Here is a 24805-nt window from a genome sequence, read left to right as displayed (position 1 = left end):
TGCTTTAATAAGGTCAACAATCTAAGAAAGCATCTTGAATTAGATTTAGCATACTTCTTATCTGAAAGCGAGGCTGGGAAAGTGTTTAGCCGTCACATTTTGGGCCACCACTTGAGATGAAATTTGTTATATATCTCCACCAAGAACGTTATGCTTTCAAAAAAAAAAAAAAACCCACCCAAAATATTTTCATTAAATAAGCTTAAATCCAAATGAAAACATCTGGATTTAAGTTTCCTGAACTATTTTAACCAAAAGAATGGAAACTTTAAACAATAAACTATTAAGACAGTTTGCCTTCAGATTTAGTCATTTTTTTCACTTTACCCAAATATATTGCGAAGCATTTCATAATTCTACATTATTTGTTGATAGCATTAACTACTTTTAATACTCGTACAATTCCTAATGTTACCATCTACTTCCGTTATAACTGAGCAAGATAACAGTTATCAACTACATATATACTACAGCTGCTTTTTGTATGGTTGCTTGTATATTGAAGCCATACAAATCACATCAGGGATGGGGCAAAACTACCTTTTTCCTTCCCCTCCCAGAGGCAGAGGGGAAAGTGTGTTATAAAAGTAAAACTAAACATGTCCCTGAAATCTTGAGGGAGGGTTTTTTTTTTTTTTGGCCTATATTCAGTTTGCTGATTTTTGTTTATATTTCAAACTAAGTTTGATTGTACAGCTTTTAGGATATTAACTTCAGCAACTAGCCTCAAAAAGAAGCACCCTTCTTGTAAGCTATTGTAAAACACCACTTTGTATGAGGGGCTTCATGTATGTAGTTGTGTACTTCTCTCTACAAGGAAAAGAAAAGAATTACATTATTAGCTGCTGCGATTAGAACAAGTGATCACTCCACTTCTTTGCTGTTGCACTGGCTAGTTATTCTAATTCTTGGAGGGTGGTGGGCTGAGGAGATGAAGAGGAAGAGGCAGAGAAGTCAGTCACTGGTCAGTTTTTCCCTTTCCCAAAGCTCTGAAGTTATTGAAAAAGAAAGGTAGAAGAATTTGCTTTAATTTACTTTTCTGCCAGTGCATCATTCATTCTGAATTAGATAATAGCAATTAATTACAAGGATTACAATCAATAGCAATCAACATATATTTGCTTAATCCTTGTGAAATACACTTGAAGTCACCATAAAGAACGTTACTCTTAGCCTTTACGCACCACAAATGTTTCACAAGCAACAACTTCTTAAACCAGTAATTAAGAAGCTAAGAGACCATAAAAGGGAGTAGGTTTACAAAATATGTTTATTTCTTAACTTTACGTTATTCCTTTTTACATGTGTTACTAATTAAAGTGTTTTTAAGAATTTTTCAAAGTCCTGTATTGAGGCTTTAGCAATCTCTGTACAGAACACCTCATCAGGCAAGGATACTAGCTGGTCAAGAGAGATGTAGCTGGGTTGCGCTGGGTCATACTGGGCTCTTCCCAAGAACGTAAGAAACGAATGTCTCTCTTTGATTCGTAGAAGTTTTGAGTTGAAAACCTAAGAAAGAAAGAAAAGGGAGACGCTTTTAGGGGGTCTAAATTTCAGAATATGATGAATCTAAAACACAGCAATTTATAGACAACCTAAGTTTTAGCAAGAAAATAAATGATTTAGAACTTTTGCCCTCATTTAGGCCAAATATCAGAAAGAGGTTAGAATTTAAATCATATTATATTGAAACAAGAGAAATCAGGGAGTGATAAAACTGTTGAGCATGACAGCTTATAGGCTGATAGTTACACGCATTACTTTTGGGTAATCACAGCCAAGAAAGTGGAAAGGAGACATTCAGATACAGGGAGCAGGAATGCCTAAGCATTTTGCATATACAGGTGGAAACACTTCCTTATACAGTCTCTGTACAGATTCAGATTGGGATTGTTATGGAGAGGAAATTGCACTGTATTACATAACACAAAACAGTGAAGCACATAGTGGCAACAGAGAAAGTGAGTGGCTGCATCTCTTTCATAACACAGCCAAAAGGCACTGTTCACTGATTCAGAACAGCCACTGATCTTCTGCACAGCAGTGCTTACCCTTGAAGGCATTTGTCATGAAGAGAACTGCAGTCAAAGGTAAGAACAATGACAAGGAAACCATGGAAGAAATCAGTGGGATACATCTGAAAGGAGAGAGACGTGGGGAAGACAACAGGGAAGTAGGCTGCAGGTGCATCATAGATGCATAGTAAGAAACCTTAAAAGCAGAGATCTAGCTCTGCAGTACAACTAAAGAGAGAAGTTGCTTTAAGAGCCGATTATAATGACAACAAGAATTGTGAAGGGAGTGAAAGTGAGCAAAGTTCTTAGTAAAAAGGGAAGACTGCAGTATTGAGGGAAGGACTATTGAGGACGCACACAATGCCTTGCTTGCACTTTAAGGGAGAGTCAGAAGAGGGGCAAGGGGCAGGGGAATAAAAATAAATAAATAAATCAGACTGACCACTGCTTATGGACTTGACTAGGAAGGATGATCAGCAGCTGCAGCAGCAGAGAAGATGTGACAAAAAAAAAGTCCTGAGTGCCTCTTATTTTTGGCATTATTGTCATCCAGGCTGGTTGATGGCCAGGCCATATAGCAGACTGAGTTGTGCTAGCCTCTTTGTGAAAGCCACTGGTTTTGAGGATGGAAGGGAAGAGAAGGGAAGAGAGAGAAGGTGTCTGCAGTAAGAATGGGAAATTAAGGCATCTCTCCACTTCCTCTCCAAGCAAAGAGAACAGAAATAATGAGGTGAAGCACCACAAAGACGGAACAGTACAACTGAGAAGGAAAGGAGCAAGGCTTATGGTGATTTACAAGTCAAGGAGGGCAAAAGTGAGACATGGATTGGTACTACAGCAAACATCAGTGTTAAGTAAAGACAGGTATATATCAGATATCAAAGCAATCAAAACCCTGGAGAGCAGTCTTATTTCCCCATATAATACATTGCTTTTTTAGCCAGTTAGATTCCCTGTTAGATTTCCTTTAAGAAGAAAGTTATTCACTACTGAAGTTGTAATGTGTGCTTTTTTTTCCTTGTAAAAGTTACTGGGTGCTATGCAACTGATTGCATGTCAGCACTGGATAAAGTGACTAATGCTTTCAACTTGATTTGCGAGGCAATAACTGTAATGAGAAGACAGAAAAAATGAAGTAGCCATCAATAAGCTCAACTACTTTCATTTCTGTGATTATTTTTAAGCCTTTGCAGTAGCAAGGTCAGTGAGAATCTTACTGCCTCATGGAGAAAACTTCTTTTCTTGCCTTTAAACTGTAAGATATTTTCAGATCTTAGAATGTAGAAAATTTAATTTTTAACCAGGCAAATTCGAAAGAGAAATGTTTATAAATGTGCTGTGTAATACGCTCCATGTTTTCTTTCTTGTCTCTTACCTAGACATAAGGTTTGAAGACGACGAATCCCTAAGCAGGCACTAATCTCTCTTGTATGATTCCAAAAGAGATCAGCATGATTACTCCTGTTAGAAATAAGTATTCACTAGACTGCAGGAGGAGGGAATGAAGAGAACTTCCAAACTGGAATTTATAGCAGTTGGTAGGTTGCTAAAAAAAGTTATCCAAATTAAAGTAACAGCCAGACAAGATGAAGAATTCATGTCTGTCCTGCACATAGCAAGGCTCCTCCTTTGGCACCAAACTAGTAAAGCAATTAGGCAAAGAGCACCTACATTTTATCCCCAGATTAACAGCTCACCTGAGGAAATTGAGTAAGCATGTGGTGGGGAATGCCCATTATATTGTGTAGGTAGTCAAACGTCCGCCTGAGCCTCTTTTTGCTTGCAGTTAAAATCTTGGGGGTTTTAAACACAATATGTTGAATTTCATTACGCTGAAAACCAAGTTCAATCTGACATACCTGAGAAAGAACACAATTTTATCTTCAAAAGTCAACTACAGCAAACTTAATTTTTTTTTCCCAACTAACCTAACACAAAATTCTTCTACCCTTTGTCACTCAGCAACATGAGTACAATCCACAATAGTATCTGTGACTCCAATTCTCTGAAGCAGAGAGTGAAAGCTGCTTATCACTCTGGGTGAAAGTATAGTTTGTTTGTAAAATATCCCTTAAGTAAAGATAATTTCTCTGAATGCTATCTATTTTTCAGTTTGTCTGATATATGAACAAAAAAGCTATGTCTTTGTATGCAGGGCAGTTACAAGCATAAGACTTCTCCCCAAAGAATCTTTGTTAATACTTCTGTTAATGTGCTATTTCTCTTCTAATATATTCAAGTGATATCTGTTTTACTAAGGAGCATGATTTCAATCCAGCAATTTTTAGACATGAAGTCCATTTAATTGGAAAGAGACATGCAGAATACCTGGTATATTCAGTCTACTTTACAGTCGGTTAAGGCCTGAAGTAAGATGTCTTGTTCAGAAACTGCCCTGACTTCAATTACAGTTTCCCAAAAGGAAAATATAACACATTTTTTCAATAAAATCATGGGTACTCCTCCCAAAGGGCAGGATGGCAAGCAGTTCGTTGAGTTGCAGAGAAAGGAATTTAGCATACAAGAGTGTCTGTCTGGTAGTTCATCCATTTATTCTTTCCTCCAGTGACATTTACAAGCAGCTTATTTTTAGTTATCAGGCCAACGTGCTCACAGTCAACATAACCAGACTTTCAAATCCAGCTCAGGTGCTTCTACAGTTGGCAAGAAGGTGGTACATTTTGTTTGCCCGCTTTGATCTGCCAAGACCAAAGCTCTTTTCTTAGACTGCCTGGCAAACGCGAAGGGAAGGGTTTGGTATCAGGGTTTTGAAGCTGCCTTAGGACTTTCAGGCCTGGACAGGCACTTGTTTCTAGAGATTACTATATTCAGGTCTCTCAGCTACTGCTTATTCCCTATCTGCTTTACAAATATTTGCCTATCACAAAAAACATTAACAAACAGATAACATTGGAGTATAAAGAGATGTGTGCACGTAGCGGTGTTTTTCACAGATTTGAATTGGGAGGCATAACTTGCTACACTGAAAACAAAGACTAAGACCTGATGTTAAATCAGTAGAGATGTATAGCTGGCCCGACTGTACACTTAATTGTGGCAAGTCTCTTGAGCTTTCCACTTGCCTGAATTTCCGCTCTGTGAAACAGGACAACAATAATTCTCTCAACTGACATGGAGCTCAAGTGCAAATCCCCTTGATTATTCTCAATTTGACTTCAAATTATTTATGTTCAGCAACTCCCCAGACTGTGTATATTGATATCCTTACTGTGTACACCCTAGCAATGTTCAGCGTGCTCTGCATGATTCCCAGCAAAGGCAATGATAATGCAAATTTTCCAATTCTACTTTATCAGTGGATCTCTGATTGGACTTGATGAGACCTCTAAAGGATGGAACAACCCATTCCTGAGCTCATTTACTTCATGACTGGTATCTTTTGATAACCAGTATCAGTTGTAGCAGTTATTTCTAAATGGTAACAGCCCACTTGGAACAAGGGATGCCACCAGATCACTTTGGAATTGCTGTTATATGGTTTCACTTGCAGAGTGCCACTTTTCCACCGCCAACCTAGGACATACAGGACAGAATCCTGATCAAGTCTGAGACATTCAACTTCCAGAAAAACTGGAGCTTCTGAGTATCAGTAGATTCCAACAGTGAGGACCTAAAAATCCTTCCCCTCGCTCCATAACATTTGTTTAAAATAAGAATGGTACGCTATATACTTTTGACAGTTGGACAAGATAGTCGCACAGAACTCAGGGTCTTAAAAACACATTCATTATAATATACTGAATCCCCAGCCTGTGGAAATAACGTTCATTAAAAAGAAAGCACAATTAATTGGAACAGCCTGCTACTTTCCAGTCTCCTCCCTTACCACACACACATTCCAGATTTTAAGACTCCCAGTGCTTAATAGTTTCAGAACAGTAAGTCTGTCTGCAAATTATATATTTTAATTCATAGTTACATATTATAGGATAATGGGATTTCTCAATTTGTTACACTGCATCATGCTCTTTGGCCTAGCTGGCTTTAAAGCACAATAATTAAAGCAATACACAGTTACATTTTCAAAGGGAAAAGGAGTCCCTGTGGGTTTGAAGTTATTTACCCAACAGTTGTTAATAACGACCATCTGCTATCAGATAATAGGTGTCAAATGCACATTTTGGCAGACTAGCTACCTGCCAAGAGAAAAATAATCAGCTGCACATTTCTTGCTCCTAAATCCTCACAGACAATCCAAGTTAGCAAACAACACAAGAATAATAATAAAGGGAGGGAACAGGCCCTATTTTTCGCTCGTTGTAAAGAAACGGGTAGCCATTTGTGTCAACACACACCAACTTTCAGCAGAAAGTGGCCCAAATGACGTTTCTAACCTACATCAGACTAAATGATAGAATAAGATATTGTTCCATGTATGCTGCAAGCTTGCTGTAAGCTTCCTACAGAGGAAGAGAACTGGTTTGATAAAGTGCTCAAAGTTATTTTACATCTTCACTAAATTATTTCTTTATATACAGGATTTTCCTACAAGGAGTTTTACCTTCTGTTGACTCAAACTGTGTGGGTACGCTTTTTTTTTTAACATCTACTAATAAGCTCACCTGAATATTTTCTTTTACAGGCTCTAATTTGCCAGTCAGTAGCCTTGGAAGACGAATTACCAGATCCTTTGTCTGCGATTAGAAAAAATAAAACATACAAGGAAAACAAGATCATTAGTGAAGCATGTCTGTGAATCAGTCTCTGAAACAAAGATACAGATTTCACATTAACATTTTTTTTCCTGAATTCTAATTCTAGTTGGAAAAGAACTTTCTCTTGCATTTCATTTTATCTCTAGCCCAAAGATGAGTTCGTATGAAGCAGCAATCTGATAAGAAGCAAAAAGTTACTCAAATGTCATGTTCCATTTGGAGAGAGGGGGGGAAAAAAAAAAACATAGCTAATGAAAAACAGATGGGAAGAGGGAGTAAAAGCATACCCCAAATGCAGAAAGCATACTGAAGTGCCTACTGTTTCTCAGTGCTTAGGGTTGTTTCTTCCCATCTCTTTAAAAAAAGTAAAGAAAGTACTACCTGATAGAAGTGGCAAAAAGATTTTTTTTTATTGCAGTACTTTATTTCTCTACCTCAGGTTTGGTTACGCAATAATATTATGGTAGCATAAGAAACTACCCCACATCTGCTAAACCCCAGGAGTACTCGAAGTCCACCATGACTACAAGGCAGCGACTAAACACTTTACCAGAGCAGTCTCTTACCGCAAGCCTGAAAAAGTCCAACTAATAGAAGAATACAAGATTCTAGTTGGCACTGGGCATCATCAGCCACTGCAGGGAAACAACTAACACACTTCCCACTTACTCCAGGAAGCTAGATCCTATGAAGATCCCAAAGCAGGGTGTGAAACACCTGCTAAGCACTTAGCAAGGTAGTGCTCACCAGGAAACCCAGAGGTTACTCTTGACCAGTTGAGCACATGGTTCGTCACGTAGGTGGATATGGCATTCGTTCATTAGACTGTTTTTCACCGATAACTTTACTATGTTACAGTATCCTGAAGAGATGAAAAGTCAATTAACTTTCTACAAGTTAAGGAGTTGCTTGCTGTTGTTAGCAATACTTACATACAAGTGTTGGAAGGTCATCACAAGGCCCTGTGTTCCAAGGCCTCGCTACTGTCACTGACAAAGTACCCAAAGACTTTTGGTATATAGCCTTTACCTTTCTTACACTGAGGCCAAGTTCATTTTTGAAGAAACCCAGTCTGTTATCCAGTCTTTCCACTGAAAACAACAGCAAATATGGAGCTCTTGAGACCATGTGAGCAATTTCTGCCTTACCAAATTTTTTTGATTTTAGGTAAGCCACTCTAGAAAGAGAACAAAAAACAAAATAAAGTCCAGTGATGAAAATTTTATTGCCTCCATGTATTTAGTACTTGCTTAAATTCCTCAGTGATATCTTACAAACGGACAGATGTTCTAGAATTAACATGCAACTCTGCCAAAAATAATTAGGGGGGGAAAATCTGCAGTTATCATAAAAGCAAAATATCATCCCTTCCAATTAATTAGAAGCAAAATAAACCTTAGAGCAGAATGTCAATACTGAAGATAGATTTTAATTCCTTCCAGCTGTACTTAAGCAGATAACTATGTTAACCTATGTTTAACTACCAGCCTGTCTCCTAGATTGCAAAAACATTAATAGATCATCATAGGCTACGGACATGAAGATACACACAGCCTTTTGCTATTTTAATGAATTCCATTTCTACTGCTGAAAGAACAGAGCACTATACCTCATACATCTCTGTTTTGCCAATAGCACTGGAGCAGAAATATCATACAACGATGCCATCTGCAGAGACACCATCCAAAAAGACATTTCTAAATCAGCTGAACTTACTTTTGTTATAACAGGTCCCTACTTTCAGTTATTGGTCCAAGGATTTAGTTACAAAACATCTGGTTGTCAGAATGGTGAAGGGCTGATCAAGGTTTTTATGTTTAACAGAGGTTTCTTTCTTTCCAGCTCAAGACTTTTTCCAATCTTTGTTGAATTCAGTGAAAGTGAAATCCTATTTCAAGTACTACTTGCAGGAGATTATTACCATAGCTCCCAGAAAAGGAACGTGGGGGGGAAATAGCACAGAAAATAAAAGAGAGAGAGACACGATTAACCCATGTGCCAACATTTAGGAACAACTATACTTCAATTTGAAGAGGTTTCTTTGGTTATAGATGAGCCTGCACAGAAGTATCTGCTGTCAGATGAACTTAGGACATACAGGAATTGATTTTATCTGATAGTAATTAGGATACTAAACAGATCGCAGAATGTCTTGCAGAAGCAGGCATGCAGCAAAAGATGCTTGCTCTTGCAATGAGGGGGGGAAAAAAAGGTGGTGGGGGGGAGGGCAGTGTTAAATTATATCTTGTGGAGAGAGAGAGTGAAAAATACCTTCCAGACACAACCACCTCCCTCCCTCCACAAACCCTCCAGAATGAAATCATCGTAAGCCAACAGTATCTAGACAGAAGATCTAAGAACAAGCTCTAGGGGACCCATTTTTAACTGAGGAGGTAAACCAACACTGAAGGTAACAGCCTAGGCTCTAAACAATGCTAGTGGAACTGGCTGCAGGAACCTCAGAGACTGGGGCAGGGTGGAGGGGAGAAGAAATGCAGGACACAGAACTAAGCAATTGTTCCTTCAGAAATTATCCCATTATGTTTTGAACCGCTGCAGCTTAGCCCCACTGTGCTTCTTGCATTCAATTTGTCAAGTGCACAACTGCCAAGCATCCCTTCCTAGAAACATAACTAAATGACAGGAGATTAAAAATACAACAAAATTCTTTTTTTCTCCTGACTCCTCTCCTTTGTTTTCTGTTAACAACTCATTAAGATTCACACTTGAAATATTTTTTCGCAACCTTGAAAGGCAAGAAACTTGAAAGAGGGATGGCAGCGTTGTCACCACCTGACTCCAGAAGCTGGTATATTAAAGAGGCACAATCAATTGACCGGTATAACAAAGATCTGTGATAAGTCTGCAAGTGTTGGCACTAAGGTTAGCCCTCATTCTACTACAGGGGTCAGCAGTTCCATATAGCATGTTAACTGTTTTAAGTCATCATTAATAATACTGTAAAACAAAGCATCTGGTGCAGCTGCAGTACTGACACTGATTTGCAACTGTCAGAATTGTTGTGAATTATGGAATGTTTTGACTTTTACAGTGTTTATTTGAAGTCAAATGCCAAATCTATTAAAATTTGTGTTTTGTTTCCTGGCAACATGGAATCCATAGCAATAAAACATTCCAGAGTGATGTAACCAATACCACGTCCATCTGTACTGAAGTGTTTATGTAAAGGTATACTCAGCTTTCGGAAGACAGCTATCTGAGGTACACTCACTTCATAGCCTGCTATACACCCTCTGCAGCACAAACTTTAAAGTCTTTAAAGGTTGCAGAAAAGCATTCAACAACGCCAAACACAGATACATTTACTGAAATCAATCAGTAGAATATTCAGAATAAATTGGATTGCCCTGTTCAGCCCCTATGTCACTAAGCAGACAGCACCTCAGGACAGGCACTGAATAGCAATTCTGACTTCACAGGAGAATTAGAATTTTATCACAGCAAAAAAATACTTTATTCAGAAAAGTACAAGCAACTCATACAGTCTGGACTCAGGGTATTACTTACTGTTACTTTTTGCACATTTTCAAAATGATACAGATTCTTTTTAGACACTTTTTCTGAAAGGCCACTTACTACTGAACAGGAAGACGGAAGGAACAAAAAAAGAGTCCGATTTAGGTTAGGAGTGAGTCTCCTAATGTGCCTATTTCTAAAAAACTGTTTTCTCAGATTTATGTCTTGGGCAGGTATTATGTGCAAGGTTCTTTCTCTTCTGGCATTTTTAAATACTGAGATGTTTTGAATTCATTACAAAGAACACTTAAAAAAAAAAAAAAAGTTCTATAAAAGAAGATTGTTGAATTAATCCAAACTTGTCTGAGCTAATTTTGAGAATAAAAGCCCATTCTACTGCAGTACTTATACAATCAATGCACCTAATGAAAGTATGAATCAGAAAAATAAAAAAAGTCCACTTCACTATCTAAGTGTTATGAGAGCTACACAACAAACAAATGTAACCAGCTGAAAAAAAGTCAAGACATCTCTATGACTGCAAGACAGCTTAGTTTAAAAAAAAAAAAAAAAAAAAGTACACTCCTACAGTCTGGTATCGGTACCTTGAGAATCCCAGGCCTTAATGCGATCCCACGTGCAAAAAAATAACAATGAAAAAATAAAAAACTGGAAGGTCGCAGTGCAGCAAAGGGACGCAGACAACCTCTGTGAATTCATTAACCAACAAGGAGAAAGAGTGGAAGGAGCACACCTGAAAGCCATCACACCAGCCCTACAGCAAAGAACACTTGCAACAAAGTGACTGTGGATTCATAAAAATATAGGCGCTCAAATCGTGTGCTCAGTTATTTCAGATAACTGAAGAATCAGAGCGCAACATTTTGGGGGAAAAAGGTGTATCCCTTTCAGCATGCACGTTTTACAATGCAAAACAAGTATTTCAGAATATATCTTTTAAAGAATGAATATCTTGAATATTTTAAATTCAGGATATTTAAGTTTAGGAGAGTTTTTCTTTAAAAGTAAAGGTATTTCTGCCACAAATGCAACACTGATCTTTAAAGTTCTAGAAAAAAATCCTCCAATCCTCCAAAATTAAAAATATAGAAACATTAAGGACATGCTTCTATGAATAAATATACACGGTTACAATCATAAGACCTCAACCAGACTGATATCAGCATAGGCATCTCAGCCACTGCAGTATGATGTCCAGCATCCTAGTTTAAGCCTACTGCACAAGCAATTGAAACCTGCACTCAAGCGGCCAAGATACAAGCACGTCTGGCCAAATACCATGATGATGGTTGATTTCTGACGCAGGGAGAACGGACAGCTGCTATCAGTAACATCTACCATGCCAGGCAGATCTGCCACCTCTTCTCAATATTCTTGTTTTGACCACCACTAACCCTCCAACTTAGCTTCAGTGTCACAAAACTACTTCATACCAGTACTATCCAATTGTATCTCTACAGCTGACCAGACAAAGAATTGTAAATAAAATAACTGCCATTAAAGAGGAAGACTCACTGTTGGCAGACATTACCAAAAAGAGGCAGATAAAGAGCAACACTATTAAACAGCTCGATTCAGACAACACTAAAGTTAGTGGAAACAGTAATTGGACTTTACTCAACTTCAGATGCAGATCACATCACTTTGAGTCATGCTGCTGGAGAAAGAGGAATATATGTATCAATGTCTTATTTCTTCAGTGCATGCTTTCAGATAAGTAGCCCTTATATTCAGAAGGCAGCATTTTCTGAAGTTAAGAGCTCTCTAATTAGTTGCATTAACTACAGTCTGCACTACACAGCATCTAGACTTCATACTTTAAAAAAGCAGGGGTAGGAGGTGGTGATGCAGAAAATAAAAGCAGTGTTAATATTGTTTGACAGTAAACGGAAAAAAATAGCTTTTTTCCCCCCTGCGATCTCAGAAGACAGACTTATAGAGACCATGATTTCTTCAATAAATAATTCCACCTTCATAAAAGAATAAGCTTTAAAAAGCAAACTTCACAAAACAACTAATCAAATAATCTTTGGTCTGAGATATGGGACCTTCTAAAGAGATTGGTATTTACCCTTATGTGCAGACAAACTGCATGACACTATGTGACAGCCTAATGTCATACAGCTGGGAACACACACACACACACACACACACACACACACACACAAAAGTTAACAGTGGTCTCCTCCTCAGTTTGAGCTGGAAAACAGAAAAAAAAAATCATGTCACCAAAATCCTCTGCTGCTGTTATAAATAATGAAAGAAAAGATCAGACCTGCTTCTTTTACTGCAGAATTCACAAGGTATAAGCAGACATTCCATCTAGAAAAGCAGTTCCAAAACATGACTGGCAAAGGGTAAATACCAGTGCCAATCATCATTTCCTGCACAGCACTACATACACAGTCAAGTCTGACAATAAAAAAGGGGTTAATATAGTTCTACAAACCATTAAGTAAAGCCTCAGAGACCATCATTTTGGAATCAAAGCTGACAGCAGCAAAGCAAGCAGCTTAGGAAAGCAAGCTGCTTCCCCCTCTCTGTGGCAGAGAGACAGGGATCAGCAGCTTTAGCTTCAACAGCCCATCTTCACATCCATGCCACGAAGGGTGGGCGGTGACATGGGACAACAGATACTGCTGCAGTGTAAGTGTAGGCACATGTGTAGATGGAGGTTGGCAAAATCGTGCTGAGGAGTAGCAGTCACTGCTTGCACCTCCAGATGTGGCAGACAAGGAGACTTGTTCTCCAGGGCTGGCCCGGACCCTTCACTTCTGTGCAGCAACAGAAGGCCTCCATCTAGCCACGTCCTGGCCCATCTCTCTTCCCTACTCTTTAGCTCATAAACGTTCAGGCTCCTCACAAAAGGACTGAAAGGAGTGGAGGTGCAGGGTATGAACGGCAGCAGAGGCTGGGGTTGACTCAAGTTCCCTCATCCCCATCCAGAGCACTACTGATGCCTTCCATTGTTCCTTCTATACTCAACCAACAGCTGACTACATCCCCCTCTCCTGACAGCTCCTCATCTACTGGAACAAACCTAGCTCTTCAAAACTCATAGCGACCTTCCCATTGCAACCCACTCGGTCACGCAGTTTAATTAACCAATAGTATGCAGCAAGTGCCTGCAGAGACGTGGCTAAACAGTCCCACATCCAGAGTTTAGCACACTTAAGTAGTAGATTTAACATGGTCCCAAACATATATTTAAAGATGGACAAATCAAGACATGAAATTTTAGATAAGTTATTCCCGGAACAGCCTCCTTGGTAATTCAAGCCCAAGCTACTACCAAAAGGGATGGTCTTATGTCATTCTTCCTCCCTCCCGAAGTATGTTCCTTTTCATTCCTTGCATGGATGCTAGCAGTACATGGCTGTGCACCTCACTAGTCTGACTGAAAAACTTATGCAGTAAAATTTATTAATGGTCAGTAGTCAGGTAGATCAGGGAATACACTCTGACTTACCACATTACCATCACCATATGTTAAGAATGAACTATGGGAAGGGACAGAAACATGAAGCCATGGATCAAGTGAGGAAGGAAACAGCAGCAACACAGGTTTAGACAAGGTCAAGCTGCTTGTGAAACTAGATCTTGAACCAATGGGCTTAGGAGCCTTTTGCTATTTTAAAGGCTTACCGAGTTTCTAGAGCTTCCAGATCTTCTGCAAGGATGTATGGATTTTTGGTCAGGAATGGTCCCAGTTGATTGTCTTCTACACCCACATCCTTAAGAAATAGAAGTATTTTTCTTATATCTTTTTCAAAGTCCAAGGTCAGTAAGAGCTGGCCTGCCTTTTGACGTTTCTCCACCTGGGATAAATCAACTCCTACAACAAATAAAATCAGATATTGTTCTAATTAGGCACATGCCCTATTTCCTATGAATGTTTCAGAAAGGCATGCTGAAGTTTATACGGCTACTCCTTTTTTTGCACTGATTTAGCATACTTTACTTGCTCAAACACAGCAAGGTCACAATATCTTGTATGCTGTGGAAAGATTCCAGATAAAACAAGCAGAATAGTTTTAGAGGTGACTGCTAAGTTTGTTTTCTGAAGGAGGACTTCTGCAGGGAATCCTGCATGTAAGCTATCAAGCACACTACGATTTGCCACATGCATAGACCTATTTTTGTTGCGCAGAAGCATGTGAGCAGGGGAACTCCCAAATCCATCAGGAGTGAAGGGGACAACTTTGCAGTACGGTTCCTTTGGTTAACGGCTCGCATAAAGTGATTTGCTTTGGACTGGGTCACATTTCCCCATCCTCTTTCCAGTACTTCATTACACTTTTGGGAAAAAAGGAAGGGGCCAGTAGCCTTGACCTCAACCATCCTTGTCGGGCAGTCCAAGTGCTTTTTGATAAGCATTAAGGCACTCTCCCATTCCTTCCTTCTTTCCTCCTCAGTTTACTATACCCTACTTCAAAGGCTCTGCATAGCAACAGCTCTGCTTCCTTCTGGAAAGGGAGAGTTGCAATTTCATCTGCAGCAAATTAAAACATCCTTACTCAGGAAAAAGAAGAGATCAATCATATCACACAAAGCGTTTGTCTCCTACTCCTCCAGAAGCAGCAGGAGATGCCTCTTTCTAGCATCGGCAAGACTAAGGGGCTACAGCTAGCCAACCCTGTCTCAACTAATATGGCACCGCTAGTAAGTCATGCAGGCGCATCCCTCTTTCCATTCACCCTGTACATCATTCAGCTGCCCTTAGCTGTGGATCACTCTTCCTATAAAGTTTCCCATTTTCAAGTTTACAGGGAATCAGTAAGATCACAACACAAACTAAAGAATCTCCAAAGTACCAGGTGTAGGCAAACCACCTGAACAAAACAACACGTACCTAGATGTACCAGTTTTGCCAGGGTTTCTGAGTGGTCAACATAATCTCGGAGTGTGGAAGACTGGAGGGGAAGAAGCGGTTCTGCAATGATCTGCACGGCTTCTTCCTCAGATATCTCCTCCAAAGCAGATGAAGGTGGGATGTCATCCCAGTCTAACAAACAGAGATGGAAGAGTCAGATGCATTTTGTGAAAGATAAAGCTGCTCCCCCCATCACAACAGATCTCTTCAAATCCATCCCAAAACGCAAGAACTGAACAGCCAATACATAGTCATTTGAAAATATATGAATGTATAGATTCTGCTACTACTTTTCAAGCCCAAATGTCTCCTTCCAACAAGTTAAAAATCTCAGTTTGTCTCTGTCACATCTCCTTGTCACTGCCCATCAACTCTTGATTACATGACCAAATCTGAACTTTGTGAAGGCAGGCTTGCTGGCAACTATCTCCCACCCTGATCACTGCAGACAACGGATCACATCACCTTCTTGAAAAAACAGTCTCCTTTCATATCTTCACAAATACATTCTTGCCTGATCATATTCAGGTCCAAAACTACGGCAAAGATCATTTTCCATAACCTGACATCCCCACTACCTCATCCCCCTTCTGAATCTGATGCCTGAATTGCAGTTGTTTTAACTTTGAAGGTTCAGCAATCTCCTACTGAGCAATCTCCTGCTGCGATGAGCATCTCATTTGACTCCCACCACCTCCGATAGCTAAAGAAACCAAGCACTGTTTTCTACTCAAGAAGGTTTCCAAGTGAGCATCATTATGCTTGTTTCCCCTTGAGTGTCCAAAGCCACAAAACTCAATACCTTTTCTTAGAAACACTTCTCTCAACTCGCTTATTGCATATTGGCAGAGCTCACAGAAGCTAGAGCGAGCCTGCTGTTTCGCAGGCTGACCCACAGTATCTACCTCAATTATCAAACTGGTAGCTGATCAACAGCCTTCGTTACAAACTCTTTAGGATGGGCATCTTCTCTGTCCTGTACCTCAGCACAATGACTAGAGCTTCCTGGAGACAAGGCAATACTATTCTTTATCAAAAAGGCAAAAACAAACCACAACTACCAAGACAAGTTCCCATAAGCAGGAAGAATCTATTGCACTAGGAAGAGTTGCATAGAAGAACTGACAAGAGCCACAATCACAGGGGTTGAGTTAGCCTATCTTTTTTCAAAGCTTCAGTAAAAAAAAAACCAAACCAAAACAAAAAAAACAGTAAAGTGTTTTTAGTGACATTTACACCTTAAACAGCAAAAGAAACTCTCTAGGAATCTATATGGATATGAAACACTTCCGTTAAGGTTGCTGAGGATCAAATCAATATATACCAATACCCATTCCGGTATAACATGCACTTTTTTCAGCTCCAAGTTCTTTAAGCCTCGTATTAGAAAACAGATCTTAAGAAAACAGCTATCAATTATTTTTCTTCCATTATATTACTGCCAACTGGGCAGAAGGCTCCACACACACACAGAACTGTTAGTCTGCCTGCAGATAACAATCTGGCACATAAATAAACTGCACTGCAGGTGCAGACCCATTTGAGCTGGCTGGCTGGTCAGTTCCGGTGCAACACTTGCTTCGAGAACCAGCTGCACAAACATACAGACCTCAGCCGCAGCGCTGAGCCACCCCAAAAATAAGCTCTGCAGCATCCAAGTTGGCTGTGCTCGCAGCTGAATCTGGATGTATGAGACTGCTCAATAACTCCAGAGAAAGTTTCCTCAGCATACCAGAAGCGTTTTCAGAGAACGGTATTTTTTACCCTCACTTATTTCTGTAAGAGCAAAGAAGTGACGCAACTTGCTCAGGGTGACAACAGCAAGGAGACCTTGCATTTACCTCCCTTTCCTCAGGAAACAGGTTGATAAGCATTTCTCATCATGGCAGTGCATAAGCAGGCTTCACACTCTGCTGCCTCCTACTGTTCATTCCTGATCACTAACGACCATCTCTCAGCTGTGTGGCTGTTGTGTAAGCTGGATCAGCGAGGCCTCCTCCCTCCCTGCTCAAAAAACACAGGCCTTTCTCCTGTACCAGCACAACTGGGAGAGGAAGACAAATACTCGGCTGCTGCAGGTAGGGCTACGAAAAGAAAGGGTCTTTGTACAGCAGCTCCAGCCCAACGTTTCTACCCAGCCGATTATACTTACGTTGCTGCTTAAAGGCAGCCTCCTTCCTAGAGCTATCACAGGCTTTCTGCACTAACTGTGGGACTAAAACCAAGTGAAATTCAGAAACTTCAGATAAATACTTTAGTCAAGCAAGGCCAAAAAAAAAAAAATTAAAAAAAAAAAAGGTAACGGTAATACTGAACACATGATTTGGGGATCCAAAAGAAATGGTATTCTTAAGGCCTCTTACCTTCATACAGTACTTCTGCATTCAGGTCAGGTAACATTTCCGCTTTTGCCTGTTGTTGGTTTACTTGTGAAGGCAAATTACTTTGGGGAGATGCAAGAGATCCCTCCTTGGTGCTGTCAGGCTGAGAACAACTCCCTACAGATGAAAGTCTGTAGGTCTGCAGTTTCCACAGAAGAAAGTCATTTCTAGAGGGCAGCACAGCCAGAGGGCAAAACACACGACATGTCCATGTTGCATTGCTGCCACGGCTCAGCTTCCGAGAACATTCAGTAGCGTGGGCTCTTTTCAGCAAGCAACACCATCGGGAGACCTGGCGAGCCCACAAAGCCATCTTCCTTGTCAGTATGGCATCCTGCCAGAAGAGAAAGGACCAAGGAGTAAAAGAAGCGCTGGCCTCACCTCACCCACAGGGCAGGGAGTTGCAGCACTAGTTAGCTAAGCATTAAAGGAGAGGTTAGTAGCTACAAAACATCGAGTAGCTGTTTTAGAGCTTCAAACACAAGACAAACGGGAGAGCCATAGCTGAGCACCACAACCTACTGGCCTGTACAAAAGCCATTGCCATAGGTGGACTTCTAGAAGCAGGGGAGAAAATCGAGCAAGGCCCTAAACCCTCCCACAAGGGCAACTCAAGGCAAAGGGCACTCGGCGCAGGGCAGCCTCCTCACAACCTGGCCCAGGGCGAGAGGACGCTGCGCCGCACTCCCTGGCCCTTGTAGGCCACCCCAGCCCGCCGCCCCTGCCTCGGGCCCACGTGAGGGCGCGGCGGCCCGCAGGCACTGGCCCAGCCACCCGGGTGGCGACCGTTGGGACCCACCAACGCCTCACCTACCCCTCGCGCCGCTCCCGCGCGCGGCCTAGCCCACGTGGGTTCCCCCCCCCTCACCCTCAACCCGGGCGAGACCATTCGGCAGCAAGGAGGGGGGTGGCAGGGCGGAAAGACTCCTTCTCACGGCTTGCGGGAGGGGGGCGGTCCGATTCGTCCCCTCCCCCCCCGCCCTCCGTGGTCGCAGGGCCGACCGGAGCGGCAGGCAGCGTCCCGCCCCTCCGCGAGCCTGGCGGCGGCGCGCATGCGCGCGGCGTCTCCGCTCAGCGGCTCGCCTCAGCGCGGGCCGCTGCGCCGGGCCGGGTGCGGTCGGGCCGGGCCGCGCCGGGGGAAGCGGAGCTGAGGCGCGGGGAAGGTAAAGGGGCGCGATGGCGTCGTGCGTGGGGAGCCGGACCCTGAGCAAGGACGACGTGAACTACCGGCTGCACTTCCGCATGATCAACGAGCAGCAGGTGGAGGACATCACGCTGGAGTTCTTCTACCGGCCTCACACCATCACCCTCCTCAGCTTCACCATCCTCAGCCTCATGGCCTTCGCCTTCACCAGGTGCGCGGGGCGAGCCGGGGCCGCGGCCGGGGCGGGGCGGCGGCGGGCCCTGGCGTAGGGCCGAGCCGGGCTGGGCCGGGCGCGGCCGCGTACCCTGCCGGCAGGCAGGGGCGCTGCGTGCCCCGCTAGCTGGAGAGCGCGCTGCGGGGGAGCCGCTGCTCTGAGGGCGAGCCGCTGCTCTGAGGGCAGCGCCCCCCCCCCGCCTCCCCCCGGCTGCGTTTCCTTAGACCTGTCGACGGCGTTGCGGTTCTCCGCCGAAACGAGCGCGTGTTTCGAGCGGGTGCTGCGAACGGCTGTTACGAGGTGATCGAGAAACCCAGCAGTGACATCGCTCAAGTAGATTATTTACCGAGTGCTCAGTTCAGGGGGCAGGAGTGATTGTGTCGTGCCGTCGTTTCTGTACGACACGTGCTGGCTTAGCCCGATCGTAGGTTGGCATGGGTCCCGGTTCGGATGTGCTCAGCCGCATCCCGTGCTTCCCCACAGAAACAGCTCCCTGGGCTTCACCGCTGCGGTCACCCCGGCACTACAGCCAAGAACCGACTTTCAGGGGCCTTATTTGTAAACAAAGGGTACAGGAGCCCAGCCTGCCTAGGGTGCCTTGCAGCATTTGTCTCACTTGTCGATACTCTGTATTGCCTCCTACCCCAGGGGGCTGTGAAGATGATGGTACTGTAGTACCCCTTTAGAGGGCGGTATCCTGCAGTCTCGGGGCGGGGTGTTTTCTGAGAGGTTTTGGCTGTGCTGGTGCATTGGGTTTTGACTCGTTTACAGTTTAGTGACAACAGTCATGCATTGCAATGGCCTTGTTGATTAAAAATTTGACAGTTGATGGAATTTGTAAGATGAAGTATTTGACAGAAAAACGTGATTACTTATCTCTAAGGCTGATGTACAATGTAATCTTACATCTCATTCTCAGAATGCAAATGTGTAGTTTATGTGAATTACAAAAATAACCGTCAAGCATGGGCTGAGGTGAGAAAGGAGCACGCGGAAAAGTAAAATGGCATAACTGCAAATTACTTGATTTGTCCCTCTTCTTGTTTTTACTTGCATATGGCCCCAAGGAAGACAGTCTTAGTAAACACATCCCTTGTTCTCCTTAGGTGACAAAATCTAAACTCAGGTAGAATGTCCTAGGGATCCTGCATTCGTGAATCAGAGACGTGACTCTATGCTTCGTTATAATGTTTTATTAGAGATCTTTGTTATGAGTGCTCCTCTTGTCCTTCCCCCATCTGACTTTTCTCTCCATGAGGCTAGCTTGGGTTCAAGCTTGTGAGGTACTAAGGACTCCTCATCCAGACCTTCTGAAGGATTAATGGAATTAATTTGTCAACTTCAGGAAAGGAAAGGAATTTTGCCTTTAATTCTTCCAGACAGAGGATGAGCCAAACAGCAGGTTCAGAACTACTGAGTCTTCAAGGTCCAAAGAATATTGGTACCGTTCTGAAATGTTTTGGGTTTTCTTCCAAGAGGATTGCTAACTCTTTGTTTGATTTATCTTGCTTTCTTTCTAATTCTGATGACTTTTTCCCTTTCGTTTTCTTCCCCTGTCTGTCCCTCAGCTCTACTTCACTTCCTGTGTCTAAATACCAATTACCTTCTCTGTAACTCTTTGTTTCTCCTCTTCTCAGATTGTGGATGCTACTCTCTCTTTTCCTCTTCTACTGTTTCTAACCATCACAGGAGTTTGCTAAATCTCCAAGGTGATACGAGACTGCCGCCCTCGTTGCCATAGATGGAACACTACCAAACCATATATGCTCTTTGAGTAGTCAAGTGGGGAGGGGGTCATTCCCTGCATGCTTCCAGTTACGTACACCCAGGTCTGGTCTTCCTGTTCCCGTCTGCTTCTGTGAATCTCTAGTAATTGCCCTTATTTCCACTTCCTGGCCACAGCGCACCATAGACTCTCAGTATGACGTGACAAGTGATTTTTCTTTGCTTCCTCTATGCGATCAGCTTGCTTCATACTTCTGCTGCTTAATTAAAATAAGGATGCACAAGCCACAGCAGGGGATTTTGTATGGTATGTTCATGCTGATGTTGTTAAGCAAATTTTATTTTTTCAGGAGCTTCAGCATAGGCAGAGGAAATCCTGCTTCTCTTAAAGTCTTTCTTGCCTCTTCTATAATTGTTTTATGTTACAAATACGTAATAGCTCAGATGAACTTGGAAACTCTCTCCCCTGGGATGTACCAAGCCGCAACGTTGGACTGGGTCCCCATGGGGATCACCAAGAGCAAAGGAAGCTGTCTTTGAGCTGGCAGATGAGGGTGAAGCTGAACCTCAGATAGCCATAGTCTTTGGGTACCAGTAATAATAGTACAGAAAAGGAAATGCCAAGGTGTTTAATTTCTCCGTTTTAAGGTGGGCAGATGGCTGCTGGAGGGATTATTTTGGGGAGTACAACAGCAGGACTGAGCAAGGTGACAGACTGGTAGCTTCTGGTGTGAAGTTGGAGGGGTTTATTGAAGCAGGAATAAAACCTATGAGGGTGTAGGACTGTCTTCTTTCAAATCCCTACATTAATAGAGTGGATTGAACTGGATGATAATGTATTTAGGTTTGTTTTGGGGAGATTATGGTAGATCCTCCCCCCCACCTCCCACTTCTCATTTGGTGTTAGAGCTAACCTCTTTTTTTTTTTTTTTAAATAATGTAATAACGTACCTTGGTTTATTTTTTACAGAATCACAGAATGGTTTAGGTTGGAAGGGACCTCTGGAGATCATCTAGTCCAACCTCCCTGCTCAAGCAGGGTCACCTAGAGCATATTGCCCAGGATCACATCCAGACGGGGAATTTAGTAATGTGCCAGCGTAATATAGGGCTGTGGAGCAGGGAGAAGAGCAAGAGAGGGCAAAAAGGGTTATGTGTTTGTGATGTGCTTTGTTTTTTATTGTCTCTCTTCCAAAAAGCCACAGACTTGAAAAATGCATCAGTGAAGTGGGTTTAAACTGAGAGAATTCTCTTCTGTCCTCCCACGCAAGCGTTAGAAACTTCATGCTGCATGAGTGCTGATATTTCAAAGTCAGCCTGGAGGTTCTGAAGGCTAAGTGAGGAGATGATTTAGCACATTTTCTTGATTTGCAGCTTATTGAGGTTGTATCTTTCCTCCAACAGCTATTTTGTTTCTCTTTTTTATTTTGGGGTTCTCTGAAACAGCTCTTCCAGGAAAGCGCTGTAATTCTTAACCTAATAAGTGCATAGTAGTGAGGCTGTCACTCCCACCTGTTTTTTACCTGCTTCTGGCAAGAAGATAGGACATCTAGCTCTCTGAAAAGCATCTCCAGGTTAATCTGAAAATAAAATTCCTCTATCAGTTATTTGGCTTATTGGAGTGAGATTTTGACTATCCAGAAGCCTGTGAACAGAGAAAGCACAAAAAATGTAAAAATGCTGCAAGCAAGACAGTGCGGGTTTTGGAGGAGAGGGTGGCAGCATGACTAGGACAGCTTTCCTGAAGCTGAGTAACGTTCAGAATCCTGATGTACAAAGATGAGGACCTTTCAGCCCAACTAGCACTAGAATTAAGTGATATGAGCATGGTCTCTTCCACTTCTGACTTGGCTGCACTGAATTAGGCAGTGATGTGACTTCAGTAATATGGTCTCGTTTAAAATTTAAAAAATTCCCATTTGTTGGCACCTGTGACACCATGTGAGTGTATATTATTTGCATGTTATAACAAAGAAATATGGTTTTGCTGGGGGAGCTATTAAAGCCTGTGGCTCTGACTGGGAAGTGTCATGAAGCTCTTGGGATTGCCAAGGGAGGCAGAGTTAGGCCCTGGAACTTGGGGTTTGTAGCTGACATGAAATGTCAGACTGCAGAACTGCTGCTGGAAAATGGCTGATAAAATGGACTGAGCTAGTTTTAAAAAAACAAAAACCAAAAAAAAACCTAGTGAGTCCCTGAGATCTGCAGGAGAGAAACCTTTCACATTCAATTTATTTTTTCGTCACATGCAGTAGAACTAATACAGTGCTTAGATGCTTCGTAATGGGGAAGGTCTGCTGTGGAGCTGTTATGGCTCAAATCTGAGGGAAAGGGAAATAATTTGGCAAGATGAGAGATGTTTTACGACTGCAGCAAATATATAATGTGGGACACATTTATACTGTCACAGATTCTTTTCTGAACCATGCAGAAATGTGACAGATGCTTTACTGGGAAGACCTTTATCCTTTTCTAGTCTTATTGCTAAAGTTTCCTAAAAGCTGACTGCTGGTCAGAAGTCTTCTCTGCCTCCCCTCTACCCTGTCTGTATGCTATTTATATACTGCCTTCTGGCTGTAATGTAACAGTAGCACAACTAATACCTGTTATTTTATTCAGAGCGTTGCCTTAATAATCTAAAGCACTTTGATATTTTTCTTTGGTTCTTTTAAGTTTTCCTCTCGTTCTGTTTTACACAGATTATAAGTTTTGTGAGGCAAGATACTGTTCTGTGGGTGCCTCCCTGCTCAGAATAGAGCGTCTCTGGTCTTTGACTAGGATGCTTGAGCCTGGGATGGTAACATGTTAAAGCCTGATTGGAATAATTTCCCCCATCCCCCACATCCAGGCTTGTAGAGTTGCTGTAAACATTAAAATAGGGGAATTTTTCACCTTGTTTTAATCATTATTGCATTGTCACTGCAGAAGCAACACTAGTGGCTTGCGTGTAGAGATTATATTATATTTAACTCTCTTCTTATAAGAAAGGATATCCAGAAGTACAGAAGGAAAACCATTCTGTGTAGTTACTATCGTGATTTGGTACATAACCAACATACTTATTTCCATGTAGTCTTTATTTAATTATTGTGATATCTTGACAGCCTTTTGACTTCATCTTCAAAATGATACTTTAACGCTTTGATATTGTCTGTCTCTTCAGGGATGATTCTGTCCCAGAGGATAATATCTGGAGGGGCATCCTCTCTGTGATTTTCTTCTTTCTAATCATCAGTGTTCTAGCTTTTCCGAATGGTGAGTAAGGTTCATACTTCACTTTCTCACATGTAAATTTCTCTTTGTTGTCAGTATATTTATTTTGATTTTTTTTTTAAGTACCACTTTTAAATGTTTTTTTTCTTTGTTTACTCCTTTGCATTCCTTTTTTGTTAAGGAACAGTCTGAAAATGGGTTGCAGTCCTACTGAGTGGAGATATCTGTAAAATGCAAGTTATTTATAGCTTGTCTGTGTCTAACAAGGAAGCCAGGTCTTCAGAATTGCAATGTCCCTATTTGCAGGTGCGCAGTTGTGACTTAAATTGTGAAGCAATGATGCTTCCTAGTCCTTTAATGCTTTAAAGGAGTCTTCTTTAGTGTGCTTTAAACAGAGAATCTCAGAGGTATAACACCTTACATAAATCACTGTTCCAGAAGCCAGTGACACAGTTGGATACAGAGCGTAAATCTGAATCACATCATGATGTAAAACGGCAATTGCTCGATAGAAATTTATGTTGGATAGAAGGTTTATAACTATGTGGGGAGAAGAAAGTGTAAAAAGGGTAAAGCCTTTGCGATGCTTAAAATTCTGCAGAGGAAATGCTAGCTTCCCTATTTTATTTTTTTTTAATTTTTCCTTATTGCAGTCAGCAATGAGCATAATTTCAGTCAAGTTTAAACTGTGTCAGGATTGCCACTGTTCAGGAATAGATGAACAGTAACTGTGCTCAGAGTAGATTTCCACTTCTGAGTTGTGATATATTTTTCTCGTGTTTAAACTTCATAAATTGATAGTTTTCACAAAGTGCTCCATGAAAAGCTGAATGTCAGAGACAGAAGAATGAAGTTCATGCTTACAGGAATGAAAGAGCAATCCACAATGTGCACTGAAAACATCAAACATCTGTTCAGCCACTTCTTAGTACCTAATGTATGACTCATGTTTAGAGATTTTCTGCTTTCACCAGACTGTTATCTCCTCTGTTACTTGCACCAGCTAAGAGATTTTTATTCCCATAGAGTAAATTTAATTTCTGATTATAAAATAAACTATGTTGAT

At 41.7% G+C, this 24805-nt stretch overlaps 2 protein-coding genes across 8 annotated transcripts in view; one reads left to right on the top strand and one right to left on the bottom strand.

Moving 5' to 3' along the window:
• Nucleotides 1-1252: 1252 nt before the first annotated feature.
• On the bottom strand, nucleotides 1253-18472 carry MTERF3 (mitochondrial transcription termination factor 3). Of its 6 annotated transcripts, none has more exons than XM_068932984.1 (8): nucleotides 18254-18472; nucleotides 17426-17777; nucleotides 15042-15194; nucleotides 13835-14024; nucleotides 7721-7868; nucleotides 6599-6670; nucleotides 3713-3874; nucleotides 1253-1509 (listed from the first exon to the last, which is right to left on the bottom strand). In XM_068932984.1, exons 2-8 carry the CDS (start codon nucleotides 17754-17756, stop codon nucleotides 1315-1317), a joined length of 1251 nt encoding a protein of 416 aa, XP_068789085.1. In that variant the 5' UTR covers nucleotides 17757-17777; nucleotides 18254-18472; the 3' UTR covers nucleotides 1253-1314. The 6 variants fall into 6 exon arrangements, with proteins under 6 accessions (XP_068789085.1, XP_068789082.1, XP_068789086.1 ...); XM_068932981.1 differs by having other exon boundaries at nucleotides 18312-18438; XM_068932985.1 differs by having other exon boundaries at nucleotides 18258-18419.
• Nucleotides 18471-24805, top strand: part of PTDSS1 (phosphatidylserine synthase 1) — a 33370-nt gene continuing 27035 nt past the window's right edge. Inside the window, exons 1-2 of one of the 2 annotated variants that reach the window (XM_068932978.1) lie at nucleotides 18471-18798; nucleotides 23690-23781. In XM_068932978.1, coding sequence (XP_068789079.1) covers nucleotides 18620-18798; nucleotides 23690-23781 — 271 coding nt within the window. In that variant the 5' untranslated portion in view covers nucleotides 18471-18619. The remainder of the gene's footprint in view (nucleotides 18799-23689; nucleotides 23782-24805) is intronic. The other variant, XM_068932979.1, reaches the window with a different exon arrangement.

The sequence above is a fragment of the Struthio camelus genome, chromosome 2 (assembly GCF_040807025.1).
Source record: "Struthio camelus isolate bStrCam1 chromosome 2, bStrCam1.hap1, whole genome shotgun sequence".
NCBI lineage: Eukaryota > Metazoa > Chordata > Aves > Struthioniformes > Struthionidae > Struthio > Struthio camelus.
Note: the sequence above shows the minus strand (reverse complement) of the source record. Positions and strands in the feature narration are given on the sequence as shown.

Bases quoted from the DNA above. Each gene is read 5' to 3' on its own strand.
- MTERF3 (XM_068932980.1), bottom strand. From the start codon at position 18,332: ATGGTCTCGCCCGGGTTGAGGGTGAGGGGGGGGGAACCCACGTGGGCT. The intron at 14,025-15,041 runs GTACGTGTTGTT...TATTTGTTGTAG, and splicing joins GGCAAAACTGGTACATCTAG to GAGTTGATTTATCCCAGGTG. The intron at 3,875-6,598 runs GTGAGCTTATTA...GTTCTTTCTCAG, and splicing joins CTGTAAAAGAAAATATTCAG to GTATGTCAGATTGAACTTGG.